Source organism: Rutidosis leptorrhynchoides, chromosome 8 (assembly GCF_046630445.1).
Source record: "Rutidosis leptorrhynchoides isolate AG116_Rl617_1_P2 chromosome 8, CSIRO_AGI_Rlap_v1, whole genome shotgun sequence".
Classification (NCBI taxonomy): domain Eukaryota; kingdom Viridiplantae; phylum Streptophyta; class Magnoliopsida; order Asterales; family Asteraceae; genus Rutidosis; species Rutidosis leptorrhynchoides.
Window position 1 is genome coordinate 352,672,031 of NC_092340.1, and position 25,451 is coordinate 352,697,481.

Here is a 25,451-nt window from a genome sequence, read left to right on the forward strand (position 1 = left end):
TCAACCATTCTCTCTCACTTTTCTCTACTTACTTGTAAGTAATATGAACTTTTCTCTCCTCTTTTTCCTTGCTAAAAACTGATTTCATAAGCATTCATCATCATCAATCTTTGTTTGTTGTTTGATTCTTGTTACATGTTGTTGTTACTTACTTACTAACTTTCAAGAATCTAACTTCCTAGTTTTGATTCTTCATAATATCTTGTATTCATCAAGAACACAAGAACTAAACTTACTAGTTTATGTTCTACATATAATGTTTCAAAGATTATAAAGTTCTTGTTGTTGAAATCATACTTGTAAGTCATGGAAGTAAACTTAAAGTTTACTTTACTTAAAGATCAACTTTGGTTGAATCTTTAAAGTATGAGCAACCCTTGAACTAATTACTTGTTTAGTTATCTTGTTTCTTTATTTTATACACTTTAATTTCATGTAGTTAGTTTATATGGTCAAGTACTACAAGTTAGTCTTGATCTCATATCTCTTGAACAAATCAAGTTAACCTTGGAAGTTCAAGAACACACAAACAAGTTTTCTTTAAATGTAACTTTGGATCTAGACTTTTGAGTCTTGGATCTTCAAGATCAAACTAAGAACTATGTTCTACTACTTATGATCTTGATTAGTTAGTTTAGTTTCAAGTTTGTAACTTGTTATTAGCTTTAAAGTCCATGTATGTGTTAGATCTAAGACTTTGATGCAACTTTGGTTCATCAAACTTCATACAACTCTTAAGTGAGTTGTGCTTCATGTCTTAGACTTGCACTAGGGTTATGATGGTCAAGACTTGGTTAAGATGATGCAGATACATCAATGAGTTGTACACTTGAAGCTATATGCAACAAGGATGAGAACCATGATGAACATCAAGCACCAAGACCACCGGAACCCTTTTAAACTCACTGTTCTGTCCAAAACCTACTGACCTGATGCTTCTGGAACAGACCAGTAGACCTGGGCTGTTCTAACCTTGATTTTTAGATAGAACTTTTCGAGTAGATAACTTTTCATATAAGACTCGTCTTAATCCGAGTTACGGTTTAGAGTCTACGGCCCTCCGAGCGTCACTATGTCCATTTACTTTTCTGTTTTCTGTGTACAGTTTCTGTTTTTATGGTTTCTGTAACAGACCAGTATACCTGGGCTACTGTAACCTTGATTTTCATATAGCTCAGTTCGTGTAGATAACTTTTCATATAGGACTCGTCTTAATCCGAGTTACGGTTTAGGATTTATGGCCCTCCGATCGTTACTATGTCCTTTAACGTTGTGCAGAAATTTCTGACCTACTCACACTTAGACCGTCGCCACGGTCAAACCAAGACGAGTTTGCTTCTGTAAATTTTACCACAGTTAAGGGACTCATATACGGAGCCGTGGCCACTGGTCTCACCTTAATTCAGTAAGGGTAGAGGCCGTGGTGACTGACTGAAGTCAGACTTTGTTGAAAACTACTTTCATAAACGAAACTTACTTTACGCCTTGTGTTTGATGATGAATGATGATGACCCTTAAGACCTTAAATACATACTTTTAAACCTATTAAGACGATTTACTGACTTAGTACTATTGAGGACTTCGGACTATTTACTTGCACACCTTTCCCGACTACTACTTTACCGCTACATATCATTGTGAGTTATAGCATTCCCTTTTTACTTTAACTTATTTTGGGAACTGAGAATACATGCGGATTTTATGTTTTACATACTAGGCACGAGTACTTAAACTTATATATGTGTGGGTTATATAACGGCAGAAACATTCCCTTTAGCTCGGTAACGTTTAATCATTGGTTTATGAACCGGTGAACGCGAATCTTAGATATGGATCCATAGGGTTTGACATCCCCACTCGGGATAGTCGCGCTAGCAGTCAACGAGTGTTTAATACTTCGTAAACATACGCACTCGCCAAGTGTACTTTCAGGGGGTATTTTAAACGTTAAGTTAGTTACCAAGTGCCCACGGTTAACATATACTTTATCATACTGTTTTGAAACGCTCTTTGTAGCACTGAAATCTCGTGGCCTACCTTACATACTGTTATACTTAAACTATAGCTCACCAACCGTTGTGTTGACGTTTTTAAGCATGTATTTCTCAGGTGCTTGAGGTTGCTTCCGATGTCTTACTTGTCGTGCTGTAGAACCCGCTGCTTAGAGTTGTTATCGCATGACTACTTATCTTGCATTTAAACTTAGTTACTTTTGAAACTATGTTATGTAACGACCTTTGGGGTCACGTACACTTATTTATTTGCTTCTACTTAGTGAAGCATGCTTTTGAAATGTAAAACATTTGATGTCAGTTATGACATCACCTTTTTATCGTGAATGCAACTTCTATAATTACAGCATATAGTACTTAACCTTGTAATGATCCTGTTGTTGATGATTCGTACACGATAGTTTTGTACGGGGCATCACATAATTCTTCATAACTCGTTGATACAATATACACGTTATTGATTCGTAATGATGTCCACAGTGATTCTTGAACTGACGGAGTTTGTGATGTTATTGGTGTTGTTGATTGGAATGTTGACTGTACTAACGATGCTGGTAACTCTGACGGTACTGCTGATGCTGTTGGTAAAGCAAGTTTAGCTTGTTAATCACACACCATTTTTGTCAGGGTTTCTACTCTTCCTTCTATCATTTTTGGTTCGCTTAACTGATTTATGGTTAGGGCTAGATTAGATAATCTCTAAGACTTTAGAGATTACATAATCGTCGCGGAATGTTTCTCCAATGAAGTTATGAATTAATACTTCGTCAGTTATTGTTGTTGGTACTCCTTGGTATCTATGGTGCGTATGACATTGATGCTCGTGGGACAGATTGTGAAGTTGAGGTTTACGACGCGGTTGTGGTTGGAGGTGGTAATGGTACTGTTGGCGTTGATGATGGTGGTACTGGTTATGCTGCTGCTGGTGTTTGTAATCTCTGCACCATATTCTCCAAAGCCACTACCCGAGCGCGAAGCTCGTTGACTTCTTCTATTACACCGGGGTGATTGTCGGTTCGGACGAGCGGATAAATAAAATCTAAAATTTGATGTAGTATATAATCGTGACGAGATACTCTGGAAATGAGCGAGAACAAGGTGTTTCAGACAGGTTCGCCGGTAAGTGCTTCAGGTTCTTCGTCAAGAGGGCAATGTGGTGGATGGAAGGGATCACCTTCTTCTTGTCTCCAATGATTGAGGAGGCTACGAACCCATCCCCAATTCATCCAGAATAGGTGATGACTGATTGGTTGATCTATTCCGGTCACATTACTTTCGGAGCTTGAATGGGATTCCATTTCAGAATCTGAGTGACTTGAACTGATGACGAATTCCATTTCGTACGATTGGATAAAGGATTTTTTTTTCCGATATGAAATGATTTTGGCTAACGGATGGTATTCTAATTACATAGAATATATATATATATATATATATATATATATATATATATATATATATATATATATATATAGATCAAAAGATTCCGTAGATTACGGAGGACTTTGCGGGATATGTCAGGCAAAGGTTAAAGTAACAGATACGATAAGATATGATTTAGCAGATATGCTAAGATATGAATTTTTGTCTATACACTATTCATGCAATCAATGCAGCAAGACGTGTCTTAGACTAAAAATGATAAGCAGGTAATTTCCTGAGGATGATAAGTAGTTAATTTTCGACACAAAATGATAAGCAAAACTTTTGACATGCAGACACGGTCGAAGTCCAGACTCACTAATGCATCCTATCGACTTATCAGTTAGACACACTAATGCAGACCTGGTTCGCTAAGACCACCGCTCTGATACCAACTGAAAGGACCCGTTCATATACATTATAAACGATTCACAATAGTTGATTACATTGCGAGGTATTTGACCTCTATATGATACATTTTACAAACATTGCATTCGTTTTTAAAAGACAATCTTTCTTTACATCGAAAATTGACAGGCATGCATACCATTTCATAATATCCACTATCCAACTATAAATTGATTTAATAATAATCTTTGATGAACTCAATGACTCGAATGCAACGTTCTTCGAAATATGCTATGAAAGACTCCAAGTAATATCTTTAAAATGAGCAAATGCACAGCGGAAGATTTCTTTAACACCTGAGAATAAACATGCTTTAAAGTGTCAACCAAAAGGTTGGTGAGTTCATTAGTTTATCATAATCATTTATTTCCATCATTTTAATAGACCACAAGAATTTCATTTCCAGTTCTCATAAATATACGTCCCATGCATAGAGATAAAAATAATCATTCATATGGTGAACACCTGGTAACCGACATTAACTAGATACATATAAGAATATCCCCTATCATTCCGGGATTCTCCTTCGGACATGATATAAATTTCGAAGTACTAAAGTATCCGGTACTTTGGATGGGGTTTGTTAGGCCCAATAGATCTATCTTTAGGATTCGCGTCAATTAGGGTGTCTGTTCCCTAATTCTTAGATTACCAGACTTTAATAAAAAGGGGCATATTCGATTTCGATAATTCAACCATAGAATGTAGTTTCAATTACTTGTGTCTATTTCGTAAAACAGTTATAAAAACAGCGCATGTATTCTCAGTCCCAAAAATATATATTACAAAAACATTTAAAAAGGGATTAATGAAACTCACCATACTGTATTTCGTAGTAAAAATACATATAACGTCATTGAACAAGTGCAAGGTTGGCCTCGGATTCACGAACCTAAATTAATTATATATATTTATGTGTTGGTCAATATTTGTCTAACAAATTAGGTCAAGTCATAGTGTACCACAATCCTAATGCTCGAGACTAATATGCAAAAGTCAACAAAAGTAAATTTGACTCAAAATAATTTCCAAAAATCTATACATGATTAATATATAGTTTAAATATCGTTTTTTTATATTTTTAAATATTTTTAAAAGATTTATTAGAGTAAATAATATAATTTATTTATTAATAAATAAAATTTTATATTAAATTTATATAATAAAATATACTTTTATATATATTAAGTAATAAAATTTATAGGGTTTATTTAATATCATAAAGATAATATGATAGGTATTATTAAAGTAAGTTATTACACGTAGTAAAATATGTTTGTATCACATATTTATTTTATAAAATAATATCTATAATGATAGTAAGTAAAAGTTGTATTATTTTGTAATAATAATTATTATTATAAAAATATCAATATTTATAATTACTAAGATGATGTTATGATAAAACGATAATTCTAATTATGATAACTTTAATATTTACGATAATTTTTAATATTATCTTTAAAATAATAATTCTATTTAAAATAATAATAATAATGATATTTTATAGTAACAATGACATTTCTATTAAAATGATAATTTTTGTTAAAATGATAGTTTTAATACTAACGATACTTTTAATAATAATAGTAATGATAAAAATAATAAGAACGATAATTTTATCTAAATCAATATCTTATAATATTTTAATTTCATCATGATACTCTTACCCATTATTTCCTAATCGTTTCGTTTAATAGCTTTTAATCGTCTTTTATATCGTGTTCATAATAATGATAATAATAGTAATCAAAATAATTAGGTGTTACAAATATTTGTTTTAATTACACTAATATTAATAATGATAGTTACTATAACATTATTAACGATAATACTAATAATTATCTTAATGATAATATAGTAATAATAATAATAACAATAACAATAACCATTTTTAAATAATGATATATATATTAATAATGATAATAATAATAATAATACCAATAATAATAATAATAATAATAATAATTGGATAATAATAATAATACTAATTATAACTTTAACGATAATAACGATAGTAATAATAAAAAAAAATAACAATTTTTAATGATAAATCCCTTTTATTGATAAAGATAATAATAATGATAATAATAAGATAAAACTAGAACGACGATAAAAACGACGATAATAATAATCATTTTTAATAAAAATATCGAAAATTCAATTGATTATAACTTCTAATCCGTTCATCGAAACCATTCGATATCTAAAGGAAAAGTTCTTAATTTTTCGCTAGCTTTCCAAGGACATGCATATCTTATACCTTATCTCAACTGCAAGTGTAACTAATTCAACATTCAACCTAACCTGTCTAATGGCAATATCAAAAGTACAAGCATGCATAATCCTAAATACTCGAGCACTAGTCAGGGATACACTATTAGTATGTAAAAGATAAATTATGAGTACTCACGTATCAATATTGAGATTCAATATTGCAGGAAAGGTACGTAGACGCAACGGAAATGATAAACACTATATTGACCTCACGAGCATACCCATGAACCATACTCAATCACCTCCATAGCTATAACCCATAATTTCCTTAATCCTATCCCACTCGAAAAACAATTTCGAAATCACTCGGACAGCACTCCGTCGTAATATTTTATGTATACTAATAATATCTTGAAATAATACGAAGTAAATATATATATGTAAATCGATTAAGAGAGTTTAGAGAAAAATATTTTCAAGTTTCTATGAAATAATAAAACCTATTGAATTCTATTTATAATAGATTTTTAAATTATTAAAGTGAATTATTAAAGTATGAATTATAAAAGTGAATTATTAAAGTATGAATTATTAAAGTGAATTATTAAAGTATGAATTATTAAAGTGAATTATTAAAGTGAATTATTAAAGTATGAATTATTAAAGTGAATTATTAAAGTTAAAGTAAAGTAAAAATAAAGTAAAGGTAAAGTTTAAGTATAGTAAAAGTATAAAACTATGTACGTATAATACGCGTATAAATATATAATATTAATTTAAATTGTTATATATATTTAATAAAATAAAATATAAATATCGTTATCTTTATCATACTAGTTAAGTAATGAGTTGTCAAAAGTGGTTCTAGATATTTATAAAAGTTATATACGTTTTAATAATAAAGTTCTTTTTAAACTGAAAACGTTTTTGTACGTTTGAAACTAAATAGATCAATCGAGTTTTTATGAGATTCAATCTTCCACTATCATTTGTCTAGTTCTCAATGATTGACAATTTGTTCTTATTTATAAATCACTTTACCATTTTCCGAATATTGTTAAAATGGAAAGATTTCTCAAATCAACGTGGGCCTTTCAACAGAGACTTGTAATCATAATTCAATATATCTGATAATTCAATCATTTGATCTTATCTTCTAATTCCATTGATAAACATTTTGAAACAGATACAATCATATAAAGTATTTAATCTAATATTTTGTTTACGTTTCAAGTTATAATATATATACACATATACATATATAATCATATTCGTTTAATGGTTCGTGAATCGTTGGAACTTGGTCGAGGTTGAATGAATGTATGAACATAGTTTAAAATTCTTGAAATTTAACTTAACAAATATTGCTTATCGTGTCGGAAACATATAAAGATTAAAGTTTAAATTTGGTTGGAAATTTCCGGGTTGTCACAACCTAGCTCTTCCCCGACTAACACTTAGAGCCGAACCCGAACTTATATTCGAATCTTTCCTACGAATACCTTCGCTAAGGATCAAATCCCGGATTCCTTCAAAAGTTAACTTAGTAGTTCTGGTTGAACCACTAACCGCCGTAACCATACCGGCCCAACTCTCGGGCAATGAAGATAGCAAAAACAACGCCTCAAGCTCATCATCGAATTTAATATTCACCGACTTCAACCGTGTTAAAAGCGAATTAAATTCGTTAACATGATCCGCCGCCGAGGAACCCTCCATCATCCTAGCATTCACCAATTACCGAATCAAGAAAACTTTATTCAAAGCGGATGGCTTTTCATACATGTTAGATAAAGCCGCAAGCAATCCCGCCGTTGTGGTTTCACCCACGATGTTGTAAGCAACGTTCTTGACCAGAGAAAGTCGAACAACTCCTAGGGCTTGCCTATCCAACAACTCCCACTCGCCTTGAGTTATCTCTTCCGGTTTAACACCCTTCAATGGTTGGTAAAGCTTCTTTTGATAAAGCACATCTTCAATTTGCATCTTCCAAAAGCTAAAATCATTCCCATCAAACTTATCAATCTTCACATCACTCTTTTTCGACATTATTCCCGTGAAACCGAACCGAAGCTCTTGATACCACTTGTTAGGAATGAAGCACGTGAGCCCTAACAAGACTAGATAACCCTAGGTTAACAAACCCACTTACAATAAACGAAAATAATTGATGTTTATGAAGAAACTAGCAAAAACGATAAAAACAAGAGAATTTAACGAGGTTATATGTAATCACGAATGATTACTTTAATCCTCGGCCACCAAAGAGAGTTCTTTATTGATAAAATTCGTGGATACATGTATAAGTTACAATAAGATGCTTAAATAGGCAAAACTAAACAAAGAAATAGCTTTGGGAACAAGAAAACTCGATTTTGGAAACTTCCTCGCAGACGAAGCCGCGCCGCGCCTCAAAGGCTAATCTCCGGACAGTCGTTTTCCAAAACTGATGCTCTGTTTCGTGCACTAGGCCGCGTCGCGCCTTCCAATGCCGCGACGCACCTCTCATGTTCTTCCGAATCATTTTGTTTAACTCGCTTCACACTCCAACACTATTTTACTTCATTATCAATCATATCTTGTCAAATTACACAAAACCTCATCACACCTCTCCCCACAACCTCCTCATAACACCTATTAAAAAATAACGTTGTCACGTCACACTCATCTCACAAAAAAAAAAAAACCCCTAAATTATCTTCACGTCATAATCATCGTAACAGGAAGTCTAACCGAACTTTATGGGGGTTTCCGTGTTGTTACTTTGACACACCTCTGGTGAATGACGGGTAGCAACCGATGTTAGTGTTGTTTGGAAAATAATTTTGACCGCTAAAACCCCAACTCTAACATCAAGTTATCCTACATTCAGATTGAACAAAGGGGCATATTCGTAATTAAACACAACACCATCATACATTCATACATCTGCTGAATATGGCGGGTGGGAATATTTTAACTGTTTTGCACCCAAAATGGGGCACACACGCACTAAAACAGACCTAAAACACCACGAAACACAATACACTAACTAATTGATAACTGGTACACGCACAATAATTAAAATGGATGAATCTAAATAAATCTGTTCGAGATCACCAAAACGATTCTTCGATTTCTCTGCAACTGTCTCAATCGGCTCAGTAAGCACAAAATTCTGTAGTCAATTTCTTAGTTTCTGTTCCGTACTTGATTGTAATCTTATATTATACTTCCATAAGTTAGAATTCATATCTTAAGTTCAATAATTTCTGGTGATGTGTGCCGTACAGTTAAATAGTTATTTATTGTTTACACCAGTAGTTAGGGTTAGGGTTAAGCCGTAGTTACTAAAGTTATGATTGTTATTATTTGTGATTCATATGATCATATTATGTGAGCAGACTGGTGTTCTTTTTCAAATTGATTGCGAGATTTGTAGAATTAGAGGTCAAATTTAGGGTTTATATCAGTAAGTAACTTTATGAAGCTCAATATTGTATAGTAACTATATTAAAGAATTGTAACTTCAATAAATAGTTATTGAGTAATCAAACCTGAAGTACTTTTAACTGGACATCTTGAAACACTCGATATACGATGTAAGATGCTGTACTTCGTTTTTTGTTTGTATAGACTATGCAAAATGCTTAAGATAAAACAGAGACTTCTATCGATTTTATTGGTGTTCATTGATAATGACTCAATAGTTATTTACTGAATAAAGAAGAAAATCTCGATAATGACTTCGTGAAGACACATACTACAAATGCACCCCATTTCCTAAAGACTATGATTCAACAACTTGTAATTAAAACGAACGGGTGTTTAATGTGCTCCCAAAAGTGATAAGTTGTAGAATTGTCTGTTTAATCAAACTTTAAACATAGCATCCCTCCGTCAAAGTGTAGATACCTAGCAACTGCTTGCAATAGGTCTTTGACTCCTCGTGTGATGTACAGTCCCACTCGTGAGTGCTGCTACAAATTCTATATTTGTATACAGAAATTAAAAAGTTGGTTGTTTCTATGATGACTATGAGTATGTTCTTGAACTTAAGATGGACCTCGTTGCCCAAAATGTGTTGTTCGTACTATGTATCTCTTGTAGGTTATTCATATGAACGTATCTTTAAACTAGCCGAATCTAATAATGTGTCAGCTATACAATTCCCTGGGACTTTGTTTTGGTGAATGATGCCTTAGACATTACGTTCATTTCTCATTTCACTTACTCAGGCGGATGTTTATAAGATCAACAAGTACCCGCTATCAAAACTATCCATCTAGAAAAAACTGACTTTAAATCTATCTGCCAAAGGGCATAAGATTTTTGTAAATGTGCTTTACATTTCTTACTTTTTCCATTATATAAATTTGGATTTGTGAACTCATCGAATCCAATTAACTTTCATGCAACTATTTTTATTTTTTTTACTTCTCTTGCTGCATATTAAACATCCACGCCACCTTTGAACTTTAGCTACACCACTAAAGCAAAATGACTGAATCAATTTCGGTTTGACCAATTTCTACTTGTGCTCGTTTGTGTCACATTGGCTATTATGTTTCTGTCATTTGACTAGAGTCTATAAGGTATAAAACATAAGTTGCTGACTAGAGTCTGAAAGTTTAATGGGACTCTATCTATTTCTTTGAGAAAAATACTCATTCATGTCAATTTCCATTCTCTCATGCAATTCAGATTAAAACAATCTGACAAATAATTTCTTATCACCTTTGGAAAAACAATAACTTGTTGTAATTAAATATCCTTTTAATGTTGATCTCTATTCTAATAATTGTTAGCATCTTCTCAGTAAATTGCATGTATTGTTGTTTGCAGTTATGCCCATTCCTAAGTTGTAAAGTGGTTACTGCTTGGTATTGGTAGGCAATATTCCAATGAACAAAATACGTTTTACTCAGCCTAGTTTGTACAGAGTTGCTCAGTCTTATCCATCTCCCGTTATCTCCTGCATTCACAAAGCACCACATGATGCAGAGGTTTCACGATTTGCAAGTCCAACAATATCTTTAGTTGATGAAGCAACATCATCTGATCTTAAGGACGTGCACATAGTAAGATTAGAACATTTTTATAGTATGACCTAATCGTGTTATATATTGTCACAAACTTCAAGTTAGTGACAGTTGTTAAACTAGATTAGCTGTTTAAGAATTGTAATTCTAGAAATAGTGGTGACGAAACGGGCGGGTCGGGCAGTTTGGGTTGCAGGTGAAAACGGGTTCGCTTTATAATGAGTAACTTATGGTATGGGCTGCCTTGGAACAGAAACTAATTCTAGAAATAGTGGGGACGAAATGGGTAGGTCGAGCAGTTTGGGTTACAGGTAAAATGGGGTCGCTTTAAAATGAGTTACTTTTGGTATGGGCTGCCTTGGAACAGAATCTAATTTTAGAAATAGTGGTGACGAAATGGGCGGGTCGAACAGTTTGGGTTACAGGTGAAAACGGGTTCAGTTTGAAATGAGTAACTTTTGGTATGGGCTGCCTTGGAACTGAAATTTAATTCTAGAATCAGTGGTGACGAAACGGGTGGGTCGAGCGGTTTGGGTTAAAGATGTAAACGGGTTCAGTTTAAAATGATTAACTTTTGGTATGGGCTGCCTTGGAACACTTGCCTGACTTTTGACCAATTGCTTATTTGTCAGGTTAGCTGATGTTTTTTTTAACCAACTTGTTAGAGATATAGAACATAACCCAAAATGACCCATTTAAGTAAATGGATAAAAATTGCCACCTCTAGTTATTAAAGATTGTTTTTTTGGTCAGTCCACACAGTTGCTAGATGGCTTTCTTGACCTTGCCAAAGGTAACACGAGCAAGGATTTGGAGACATGCGGTGTGCTTGGTGCTTTTCTTGTAAGTCCACACAGTTCTATTTGAACAACTCAAAGTTTTAATTATGTTTTCAGCCTCATTTTTCGTATATTCTTTTTTGTTTTGCTTATATAAGTAAAATTCATTAATTAGATTGGAAAAACTTGGTCATAGAACTAAGTTGTTTTATCCGATTAATTTCCAGAAAGAAGGGACCTATTACGTAACAACGTTAATAATACCAAAACAAGATTCAACTTCTAACTCTGTAAGTCAATTTTTGTTTCTCGTGCTTTAAATATTTTAGGGTGCGTTTAGTTACAGGAAACTTCTCTTTTCCCAAAAAGTTTTTAAGAAACTGAAATCCTAAATACACGTTTTCTGGATATGTTTTCTAACAAAAGAGAAATCTCTGTTATCCTTTTATAACTACAAACCTCCAAATTATGATTTATTACTTCTAAATCTCTTTTCAAAAAGTGAAAGCAGCATTTTTCTTTTTTCATCCGAACACTTATATTTTCATTACTTTTCAAGAAATATAAAACACATCATTCTTTTGAAAAATAGATCAACGGAGACATTTTTATGTAACTAAACACACCCTTAGTTATATGTTTTCTAGGTTCTCAATACAAATAAAATGCTGAGAATTTATGTATCTTTCTTATCGATAGTGCCAGGCTGTTCATGAGGAGGAGATATTTGCCATTCAAAATGAACAATCCCTCATCCCTATTGGATGGATCCATGTATGACTTTCTGTATCTTATCATAGCATGTTTTTATTTAACATCGTCTTAAAGGATATATTGGTTTTACCTGAAAGATAGTTCAGAACTTGAATTTGTGTTCAAGGGCTGGAATTAGATTTGACAGTTCGAACCCATCTACCCATAATCTATTTATGTTATATTGTATTTCAACGGCTTGAATGTGTTAAACAAACATTTCACTCAGACAAACTATTATATTATTAACTTAATTGTAATGTATTGTTATTGTGGCGTAGTTAATATAACTCTGTAATTGTTTATAAAATTAATTCACTGAGAAAAAGTGTTCATAGTTTCAGGAAACCTTACCTGTTTTGACTTATTACCCAATTTTCCTATATAGGCATTTGATCACTTCTAGATATAATAGTTTCATATTATTTCTTTTTTCATGATCTTCTTTTGATGAGTTATATGCTTTCTTATTTTTGATCTTCAGACACATCCTTCTCAAAGTTGTTTTATGTCATCGGTTGATCTGCATACCCAATACTCTTATCAGGTATACAACTCATATTAATCTACATTCCTCTGTGGTAATTGTTGATACTTGATACGGTTTTTCATGTTGTATGTTAAATTGCAAACGGCATGCTATATCTTATCAAGCCAGTATAATATTTGCACTATGATGTTTTTTTGAACGTTCTCTCCTTTTTCTTTCTTTTTTTCTTACTACCTATATTCAATTAAAAGACTAGAAAGTCTCTTGTGCGTCTACGTACCCGTCAACCAATACTGATTAGTTTAAGACTTAAAATCTTAGTTAGATAACATTTATTGTATTGCCTATCAACATTCGCTTAAAGCCTTACTTCCCGGTCAGTATATCCGAGTTCGACTTAAATAGTCACCCAGAGGGGACTTAACAACTTTCGCGATCATATACTTCTAAACACACATGTTAGGAGGAAACCCAAATCACAACAACCCTGGCAGTACGGTTGAACCCCCCGGTGCGAGAAGCTAGTTGGTCTGTGTTTTTATTTGTAGACAACTATAAGATTCCCTTCAAAACTTGATCGTTCAAATATTTAATCTATGTAACTTAATTCTTGACCCTTCATGTATATACACAATTTCATCTAGTGAGATTAATTCTTTACTATCTTTCATTCTTCCTCTTAGTTTGTTGATGCGACGTGATTAAGACTCGTTTTGTAGAAAGAACTTAAAGTTGCACCAAATGTATTCTATTATGTAATGTGCTTTTGATCACTGTGCAGTTTAAACTCATGACATTTTGTTGATTCATGTATAGATGATGGTACCGGAGGCTGTTGCAATCGTCATGGCTCCCACAGATACATCAAGGTATGCAACAATGCAACTGATTTTTTTTTTTTTTTTAAAGGCAAGGCTGTTGGTGGGAATTGAACTTGGGTCTCCTTCGGAGATTCCCAAGCAACCAACCACTCACAATGCAACTGATTATACGCTTGTTTTTGGGTCAAAACCCAAATGATTTTGGGTCAAAACCCAAATGAAAACTCGAATCCTTTTATCTTCACGCACAACCTACCACGAGTATATAACTTCAATATACAGAGTATATCTTCGGCATTAACATTAGTCACTAGGTGAAGTGGATGACAGAAACTAGTTTAATCTATGAAAATTTAGTAACGGAAGTTATTGCGTGTCAGGAGTTATGGGTTTTTTCGATTATCCGACCCTGATGGGATGAATATATTGAGGGAATGCAAAGAGACAGGATTTCACACTCACAGGGAACCTGATAATGGAACTTCCATTTATGAAGACTGCTCAAGTATATATCTTAACTCCAATCTCAGGCTAGAAATATGCGATTTGCGCCAATAATGTTAATATCTACAACAAACAAGTAATCAACAACAATGATACCCCTCCTAGAACTATATTGGACTTTGGACTTTGACCTGTGCACAGTTTTTAGGTTATTACTCGGTAATAATGTATACATTGGCATCCTTAAACGTAGGTCCAATTCGTATTTAACAATCCAGGTTTGCCTTCTATAAAAAAGGGTTATAATATCAATTGCAAGAAGGATAGATTCCAATGGGTGTTTAATAGTCAAGGATTATCTTTATGACGCCCTACATTAGCCCAATTAGAGATTAAGGTAAAAACCAGATGTAGTTTGATTGGATTTCAGCTAGTTGTAGTAAAGTTAATCCTAGTTGGACTATTTGGTTGCAAACCCTTTTTTTCTTTGTAATTTTCTATCTTCTTGCTAGTTTTTTTAATAAGTTTTGTAGATTGTTAGAAGGCTTAGTCGATTCATTTTGAACTTCGAACTATCAACTATTCAAACATGTTTAGCGAAAGGTTTAGAGTGTGTGGGTAAAGCAAACTCTCTCAATTTAGAGCAAACTGGCTTCAAGAAAAAGAAACATGTTCCATGCTGTTAGGCTGGTACGACTCAAATTTGGTTAATGTGAAAACTGATGCATTGAGTGTGCATCCAGACTTCGCTTTTCTCGTCTAATTGGTTCTGACCATCTACGATTGAAATTAAGTGTTAGATATAATTCAGGGTTTTTTCATCCTCTCTTGCAGGCGATCTCTTAGTTACTACCTAAATGGTGCCGGTTTTAATTGCTTTGTCGCTAAGATAGTTTAGTACTGTAATTATAATTGGCCCAACTTTTTCTAAAGTGAGGAAAAGCTGAGAGTTAGCCTGCGGGTGGAGAGTTTTTCCCTGAGTAAAAGTTAGAATATACTTCTTAGATCGGTAGGATTTAATTCACTTGTAAATGCTCTTGTGTAAGTCTCGTGTATATGGCCTTTGGCCCTCATTGTATCTTCTTTTGGTTTTAATAAAATTGTTGATCTTTCAAAAAAAAAAAAAAAAAGTGTTAGATATTGGGAAACTGAGAGAAAATAGAGTTTACGAGAGTTGATTCCTTTCGTCCCGTATGGTGGTTTTGGTGATTTCAGTATGGGAGCGAATTCTGTTATTGTAATCAACCATTGTGAGAGGTGTTGAGAGTTACGTGATAATATTCAAGAGTATTGTAAGGAGCGTTTATTCTTGTGGCCGCTGGTCCCGTGGTTTTTACTCTCCTTGAGAGGTTTTCCACGTAAAACGTTGTGTGTGTTACTTTATGTTCGGTTGATTTGATTTATCATTGATTTACATATGGTTGTGTTATCGATCCAAAGTTATATGTGGACGGGGTTGATCCCAACATAAAGCAATTTAACTTACACTATTGAGCGCTTTTATTATAGGTTGTTAGAAGTTTTTACGTTTCTCTTGAACAGAATAACAATGAACAAACAACCTGTTTAAATTGAGAACCTCTGAGAAAGCATGATTTTTAATTTTTTTTTGCATCTGAGAAAGCATGAATACACAGAATTATGTTTGCTTTTAAAGCCAAACACCAAGCCTAACGTAATGAATACAAGCAGCATCCTTTCGAAGGCCATTGAAAGCCCTAAATTTGTTTGATGTTACACCAAAAAAAACTAAATCAAACAAAAAACATCAATCAATTATATTACAAAGGACGCAAGAATCGCATAAAAAACCCTGTCAAACTTAAAAAGGGTGAACATTCTTGCTCAAACCACCGTTCACATTGGTAAAAAACCCCATTAATCCCGGCCGGTACGGTAAATACGACTTCCGACGTTCTTCTTCCGATTGACCTGCTTTTTGCTTCAAATACATTTCATGTGCAGACGCCGTTGCTTTTTTCAACTTCGGTCCTTTTTTAACAGCTTTCAACTTTCCTCCTACTCCTACACCTGCATCGTTGACTTTGACTTTTCCAATCGATCGGTCAACGACGTCGTTCGATGACGTACTTACCTCTTCTCTATTGTGTAAAAACACGTAAGCATCACGTCCGTCACTATTACTCCGATTCATTTCATTTTTGAACCGCCATAGCTTCGAGAATCCAGTTGAATTACTTTTAATGTTGATCTCTTGTTTTCCAGACTCTGATTCTTTTACAATCGCTGAAGCAACTCCGCCGGCGTTTTCGTATTCTGATGACGGCGATGAACGAGGTGATTCGACGAATACGTTATTCACCGGAACGTTAATTCGTTTTTCGTCATCGTAACCGCTATTTAGTAATAAACTTTGATCGAATAACGGAAAAACAGGCCGGATCTGACCGGATTCAAATACTTCAGATGATGAAGAATCTGTATCACCTGAACAAATAAATGTAAAATCACTGTCATCTTCGTCATCTTCACTGTCATCTTCATCATCGTGATTTTCTTCATCGATTTGTTTTGAATCAGATTCATTACTGTTTGTGTCGATTTGAAGATTATTTAAATCGGAGATGACGTCATCATCTAATTCAGGTGTACATTGAAGAACGGAATCAGGAGGGTCATCGGAAGAAGGTAAACTGATAGGTTGATTGATTTCCATAACGTAAAATTGATGATTAATTAAATGAAATATTTGGTTGTTTGAATTTGATTTGTGGTGTGTTTGAAATTTGGTGTACAGAGAGAGGAATGAGGTATGAATGAATGTGGTGGATGAGATGGTGACGGCTAATATAGTAGGTGGAGGAAGGGTGGTTGTAGGGCTTTGAGTTAATTTGGGCAGTTGGGCCATACACTGAAACAATAATTTTTTACGATGTATACTTTTATTTATTTTTTTATTTATTTTTCTAGCAAAAAAAAACTTTAACTACTCCCTCCGTCCCACTTGAAGTGTTCACATTTCTATTTTGGGATGTCTCATTACAAGTGTCCACTTTGTATTTTAACCAATGAGAAGAGGTTATTCTGGAGAAAGAAGAATTCTAATTAGTAAAGTAAGTGGACACTTGTGGTGGGACGGAAAGAGTATATACGTAGAACTCTTCATCAAAAAGATTATTACCTGCAACAAAAGTTGCACAATAAAGGCAACGTTGGCCGCACAAGACTAACATCCACAAACAAGAACCTAACAATCTAGACGCCACTAAACTAAGAAAACAAAAACAATAAAACCAATAACGACAAAAGGAACACACAACATACAAACAAAAAAAAAAAAAAAAAAAAAAAAAAAAAAAAAAAAAAACCAACACAACATCAAAAACCAACGTTGTTAACCTTTCAAATTACCTCTCTTCTTAACCTTAAAACCTTTTTGCCCAATATGTTTCGGGAGCGACTTCGAACTAAGTAGTTTACCTTCCACCCTAGCACAACCTTCAAGCTCTTTCGCTACCTCCTCAAAAAAAACTAGAAGCTTTGCCCGAATTCTTCCCTACCTCTTGACCCAACAAACCCCGTCACTTCCATCACCTAACCTAACCTCCCAGCCCAACTCCAAACCTTTTCCATTTTGACCCAAATCAACCCGAGGACCAACCTCATCGTCCACCACCATATTACCCACCGTGTGACCACCCGAAACAACATTCACCTCCATAGAACCACCAACCCCATTAACCATAGACAAAATTGCTGAAATAGTCCCTGTAGTTTGTACCAAAATGCTAGTTTCGTCCCTGTGCTTTTTTTTTGATGGATTTGGTCCCGGTAGTTTGTAAAAGTTGCTGATTTAGTCCCTCTGACTGACGGCCATAAAAAAATCCGTTAACTCCAGTCATGTGCCAGACATGTGAGGGTATTTTCGTCAGTTTATTTCATTTATTAGCAAAATTGTTGAAATGGTCCTTGTGGTTTGTACCAAAATTGCTGAAATGGTCCCTGTGGTTTGTTCAAAAATGCTGGTTTCATCCCTACATCAGTTCAGAGTTCATCTTCATCTTCATCCTTGTTCTTCGTGTTCTTCATCGAAATTAGGCATATCTCATTTTGTGGATTAAACTTCAATATGAGCACAGATTCGAGTTCCTGAGCCTAAAACTAACCTTCTTCACTGTCCAGATCGAATCAATAACAACAATTCGAGTTTTTAAGCATTTTTGTTCGAAAATTGATTTTCGTGGGTTTTGATTCCGACATGTTTTAGTGAAATCTGAAAAAGTAGAAATGTTCACACTCAACTAGTGATCATTTCTTCAAAATTTCATAGATTAATTCGATTATTTGATGGGTGTTTGATCACTTTTTTAGTTCGAAAAATATTGACCGAAATCGAGATGTTTAGATCGATTCTTTTCGTGTTTCGAAAAAATAAAAACGTAGATGTGTTAAATTTGGTCCAACGCATCTTTCTGCATAGCTTCGTGTGTTAATTTTGTGTTTTTGGGCACTTCCGCCATTCCTCCGCCATGAACCACCATAAAATTCACTGGTACCGTCGCCACCTCCACTGTAAATCTGTCACCGTCTGGAAGATACTTAGATCTGATTGTTTGTGTATGTAATTGTGCTCTAATATTGACATTTAGCCATACAAATTGGTGTTGGTTTTAGATTAACGAATTGGGGAAGACAAGATTTAACAAAAATTGGAGAAGATGAATATTCAACAAATTCATCAATCTTGGTACAAACCACAGGGACCAAATCAGCAAATTTGGTACAATCTACAGGGACCATTTCAGCAATTTTGCTAATAAATGAAAGAAACTGACAAAAATACCCTCACATGTCTGGCATATGACTGGAATTAACGGCCTTTTTTGACGGCCGTCAGTCAGAGGGACTAAATCAGCAACTTTTACAAACCACCGGGACCAAATCCATAAAAAAAAAAGCACAGGGACGAAACTAGCATTTTGGTAAAAACCACAGGGACTATTTCAGCAATTTTGTCTTAACCGTATTATAATTCTCTGAAACCACAACTTCATCTCCTAAACTTAAACATCGAGCCCCTTTTCGACTACGAAACCCATGAGAGTCTAAAGCCGTTTGAACCTTGTTTAGAGAAAACGTAACCGAGGGAACCTATCCACACCCAACCCACTGCAATTACCACTCAAAAAAGGACCCGTCTTTACCCTCAATGAAGACCCAACTTCACAATTACCAAACACAAAAGTGTCATTGCTTCTATCGGACTGATATTTTATAAATATAAATATAATTATTCAATATAAATATATAAATATGCATAACAAGATACAATATGAATTTTTATTCTCCTTTGATTGATTTGAAGAGTAATAATAAATAATAAATGATTTAATGATAAAATAAACACACACTTTTATACCATCAAACACATAGAACTTGTTTATCCACGACGAAACTCGAACCGACATATTAAAAGTTAATGATTTTACTTGATACAACTAGACAAGAACCTTTAAGACATGAGTAATATACGATTATAAATTGATGATATACAAATTATTATACTTTAGTTTCAAGCAATGTTGTAAAAAATGGTCGAGATGGCCGTCACAACAAACGTCGCAGAGGATTTACTTGTGTATCGTCGCAACATATCTAAAAACGGTGAAAAGGTCAACGTTAAAACAAAGATCAACAACGGTAACAAACCTTAAAAACGGCCGAGAAGGGTTGAGACGGAGTCGAAACCAATTTTGACCAACGTTGATTTTTAATATATGTTTTAAACATAAACTTTATTTCAAATTAAACGCAAATATTTTAAATTAAATATAGATATTTGTCTTTAATTTTACAAATTTATGTTTGAAATGTTTATAAAAAGTTAGTATTGGTCAACATCTGTCTCGACCCCGTTTTAACCGTTACGACGTTCCAAGGTTTTAACCGTCTCAACCTCGTCTCGCATCTTTTACCACCTTGATTTCATGTATAAGATCAGATAAAAAAGAATCTAATACATCAATACTCAACACATACAATTAAAGTAAGAATGTAAAATAGTCAATCTCATCTTTTCATTTCTTTGAGTAAATTAAAACGTTAGTACCATTGGTGTATATCAAATTTTACCAATGATCCAATAATAAACTTCGGGTGTTATATCAATGATTCAATAATAAAAATGTAAAATGCAAAATGCAAAATGCAAAACATTAATACTATTGGTGTATATCAAATTTTACCAATGATCCAATAATAAACTTAGGGTTTTATATCAATGATTCAATAATAAAAATGTAAAATGCAAAATGCAAAATGGTATTTTCAGCCCCAAACGATCACGAAAGACTGGAAGTAGCGACAGCTCCTTACAAAGCAAAGAGCTTTGGCCGTTTGGTTGTTCTAGAGTAGTCACGCGAATTTCGAACCAAATCGACAACGAATCTTAATTTTTATAAGTTGCGGTTCATTAATAGGTCCAATTTCCAATTTCATGTTTGATAAGTTAGAGTTTACAATTGGTCAAAATGTAAATTTTAGGTCTATCTATAATTTCTTTTAGAAGAGGTGTGTTATGTCACAGTGTATCGATTATCAATTCTCTTCAATTTAGTGTTGCCGTGGTGAACTATCTATTTAATACGTTTATCAATATTTTTTCATTGAAATCGATAAATTATTGTAGTACTCCGTATTTTATTTTGTACAAATATTTTATGTGCAATTATAATGAAATTGTTAAATTAAATTTAATAGTGAAAATTTAATTACACATATACATACATATAATATTCAAATTGACGTAGATTTTATCTAAGGTGCATATAAGGTAATGTTAAAGTAAAGTCATTACGATTGAAGTAAGAACCAAGATACGTGTGCAACTAACTTCTACTTGAGTTTGTCTTCAAGAACAAATTAGTTAAATAATGATCAACGTGGATATTATTTTTTTGGACGGAACAGGTAGCATAAATAAGGTATTAGGTAGCAATAAAACAATAAATTAGTTGTATATTTTTAATGTATCGGGCTGAATATAATTATATACTTGTTGTAACTAGGAAACCCTGGGCATCTTTTTTTATTAGTATAACAGCACATGATTGTTGGTCAAATCACAAATAGACCCAAATACATAATTCGGCAATTATAAAGAGTTTATTCTGTTATTTAAATAAACAATAGGTACACATGTTTAATTTTTCTATGAAAAAAAAGTTAGATTTAACACCTAATCATTTGGACTTTATATAACCTGATGATGCCAAACTAAATTTTTCAATAGCGCGTGCTTGAATTGACTATTGTTAGACTGCAAACAAAATTTATTAATTTATTATATATCCTAAATATAAATAAAATATGGTTTTTTTTTTTTTTGAAAAGCAAAAGATATTTATCATATTACCATCAAAATGTACATTACATGGATTCACTGATATAAATCCTCACTACATACAAGAGTGCTAAGAGCGCTACTGACTTATTGACATGACATATAGACACAATAATGTTACACACACAAGGCTACTGTCCGCCACTTGCTAAGAAGTTTCAAGACTATAGAGATGGTCGTCTTTAGAGTAGTACATGGAGTCGATAGGTTTTTAACCTAGAATCCACTACGTAAATCCGCTAATCATCAATTGCCGGCCACAGCCAACTACCAACATCAAAACCTCCTATAACAATTTCAAATTTGTAGGAGGGCAACTGCCTAAACATTAATTATTGCGAAAATATGAGTGATGAAAAATTTAATCTCTCAGAAATTTAATATTTGCATGCACCTACAAAGATAATAATTAGTAAAAGAACTTATACCAAATTAAATAAATAGTAGAATATTTGTATAAATAAAGTATTGGACCCACTCATTATTCCTATCCAGGTAAAGCTACATAAACCAATGCTACTATATGTCTAGGGCAACCAATGTGTAGGGCTGTTAACGAACCGAATTCGAGTGGAGCACTAAAAATATAAGCTCGCTCGTTTAACATTAACTCGATCTGATCTCGACTCGGTTAAAATATTTTTATTTCGTTCGAGTTTGAAATCGATTCTTTTTCTATGTTTGAACTCTATGTTCGTTAAAGTTGTTAAACATGTGATAAATACATTTTCAACATATTCTGTAAAATCCACAGAGTTCGTGGAGGGTAAATTTTTTTATTTTTTTTCAAAAACATCTCTCAGTCTCAAATTATGTCTCCTTACAAAATTTTATTGTAATTTAGACATTTTTCATAAATATCAGTTTTACTTTTAACTTCAAAGTAGGTTTAACCGATCGAGAGAAATAAGTGATATTGTAATATTTTGGAGAGTTTAATAATATATGCGAGTTATATTTTGCAAATGATGTAGTGAATAGTTACTTTGAATATATATAAATAGTAGAATAACTATGGGGTGGTAGTGACATGGTAAGACCTTACATTGTGGAGGTCAATGGTTCGATTCCATTGAGCTAAAAAGCTATTCTTCCTCATGGCCACAAAGGTTCGCCTGCAATGACTTCGGGTTACTCGTAAAGCGGGTAGTCGCCCTGAGATTAACCGGTTAAAAAAGATTGGATACCCAGGTTAAAAATAGATATAAATAGTAACATCAAACATTTTTCAAGAAAGAATGAAGTAATAATAAGAAATCATGAATCATGAATGATAGCATAGTAGTTGGTGGTGTGAATATTAGGTCGTACATGGTTGTTAATCTTGTAGGAATATAGTATACGAAACTGAAACACGCTAAACAAGTTATTACAAACGTAATAATCAGATTACTAATAAATAATAAAAAGAGAAAGTTAAAAACGATCTAACCGAAATTAGGTTGAACCGGACTTGTGTTTGACACAATTCCCTTAAACAGATTCGACGTCTGTTCCCAGGGTACACCGGCTCAAAGCAGCGTACTGCCGGACTTGAACACTTGCCTGAAAGGTAACTGAAACGGGGAGACCTTGTTGCGGCTGAGATGAAAAAATAATTGTGTTTGTGCTCTCTAGTTTTTGGTGTCTTTCAACAAACCCTAAAGGCTTTATTTATAGTGGAGAATATGGCCAAAGGTTTGTTCCCACTTCCGATGTGGGACAACCTTCACTTCTTTTCAATCTCTACAATTTTACACCAAATTAGAAACTTTGAGACTTGATATCTCATTCACCATTCATCCGTTTTGGATGTAACATCCCGCCTTTTTCCATTTACTTTTCCGTTATACTAATATAAAGTCCGTTATATGTTTATAACATCTCCCGTTGATAAGCGTTTTAAATTATCTCGTTTAGGTAATTCACGCACCCGAACGAAAGTTGAGGGACTAAACTTGACAAGGGATCAAACCCTTGACTAGGTCAAAGGGTCAAACCCCTTTCACCCATTCATTTTCATCTCCATCTCTCTCTTTCTCTCTAGCAAGAACACACACACCCAAAAACCATATTCATTCATTCATCATCTAAATCCGGATTAGGGAGCTAGCAACCAAATAAATTACATATTCGTGATCCTCTCTTCATCCTCTTCATTTTGGTACCAACTTCATCTCATTTGGGTAACTTTCTAAAATCACTAGATTTTGTGTTCTTGATGTTTTTAACTTATAAAAGTGTTAATTAGTGTCTATGGCTCAAGTCTAACATGAATATATGATTTATATGCTCGATCTCGTTGTTTTAGTGTAACTAGCATGAACTTGAATTTTGGTGTGTTGTTCTTGAATTTTGGATGATCAAATGTTGTTAGATTGTTAAAGTGCATGTTTTAAAAGTGTTACTAGTATCATTAGCTTCGTTTTGATGTATAGGTTGATTAAGGAAACTCCAAGAACATGATTAATGATTTTGTGAACTTGGATTAGGGTTTGATGAGCTTTACATGAACTTTTGATGCGTCAAATGCTATGAGATATTGTTGTTAAGTGTTTTGTTGCAATGTGTGTTTGATTACCTTCAAAACGGCATATCACATGTGTGAATTGGATTCCCGAAACTTAAAATGCATTTGATGAACTTGAAACTTTGAAAATGGATTCTTAATGATCACTTGACGGAAAATCGGTTATTGAAATTGATGTTTTTGTTTGATGAAGCGTGTTTAGTTGTTTTCCTTGTCAAATTACCTTTCCGACGATATATAGTATGCATTTTGGATGTTTTCGGTTCATAAAATAGGTTAATTTGAGTTTTGGTTCGTGACTTGGTCTTTTTCTGCAAACTGCATGTTTCCCAGGTATTGCGCGCCGCGCATATACCCGCGCGCCGCGCAAAATTAGAAATCCCAGATGTTTGCCTTCGTGATTAAGTTCTGACCAGGATTTACACTTGGGTGCGCGCCGCGCAACCCTTTGCGCGCCGCGCATAGCCCAGCTCATTTTAGTTTTTATTTTTCCTTTCACAAAATGTTTCCCGCTTAACCGTAACTCCGATTAACATGAAACTTGGCCATTCTGCTCATAAATGATTTCTCATCATGAGAAAATTGTCGGACACCCGATCCGACCCCGTTGACTTTGACTTTGACCAAGTTTGACTTTTAGTCAAACTTAACCAAACAATTATACGATCGTTCTAACATGCTTAGTTACTTGTATCGTGCATGAAACTTGACTAGTTGATTCACATGCTACATAATCGAGTCGTAACGAGCCATAGGACTAATTGAACATCTTTGACCTATCGTGTTTGCCGTTATTGATACAAACCTATTGTTTAGGTCAAGACTAGCATTGTTCTTTGCACACGTTTACTTGTCGAAGTACTTTACTACTCGTGCACTCAAGGTGAGATCATAGTCCCACTTTTACTCTTTTTGAACTTACATTTGGGATGAGAAAACATAAACATTTCTTTACTAAGTGAACACAAGTACAGGAAAACAAACATTCTACATACGAGTTTAGAACAAAAATCCTCAATTCGATTATCATTAGTTACACTTGCCGGGTGTAAGCGAGAACTTATGTTGTATGGATCCATATGGGTTTGACAAACCCTCATTCAAACGGTTCGCTACCGTTTACGAATGAAATATATTTTCGAGAAACAGTGTATGTTCTAGCACTAAGTGATGGAGTTCAATGGAAGGAAACGTTAAGCATTGATAATTGGG

The 25,451-nt window shown here is 33.8% G+C and overlaps 1 protein-coding gene across 2 annotated transcripts; it reads left to right on the plus strand.

Moving 5' to 3' along the window:
* Positions 1–9,034: 9,034 nt before the first annotated feature.
* LOC139862167 (AMSH-like ubiquitin thioesterase 2) lies at positions 9,035–14,786 on the plus strand. Of its 2 annotated transcripts, XM_071850728.1 has the most exons (8): positions 9,035–9,202; positions 10,884–11,119; positions 11,834–11,923; positions 12,087–12,149; positions 12,559–12,633; positions 13,097–13,159; positions 13,919–13,971; positions 14,304–14,786. In XM_071850728.1, the coding sequence occupies exons 2-8, from the start codon at positions 10,943–10,945 to the stop codon at positions 14,479–14,481; spliced, it is 699 nt and encodes a 232-aa protein (XP_071706829.1). In that variant the 5' UTR covers positions 9,035–9,202; positions 10,884–10,942; the 3' UTR covers positions 14,482–14,786. The 2 variants fall into 2 exon arrangements, with proteins under 2 accessions (XP_071706829.1, XP_071706830.1); XM_071850729.1 differs by lacking the exon at positions 11,834–11,923.
* Positions 14,787–25,451: the final 10,665 nt, after the last annotated feature.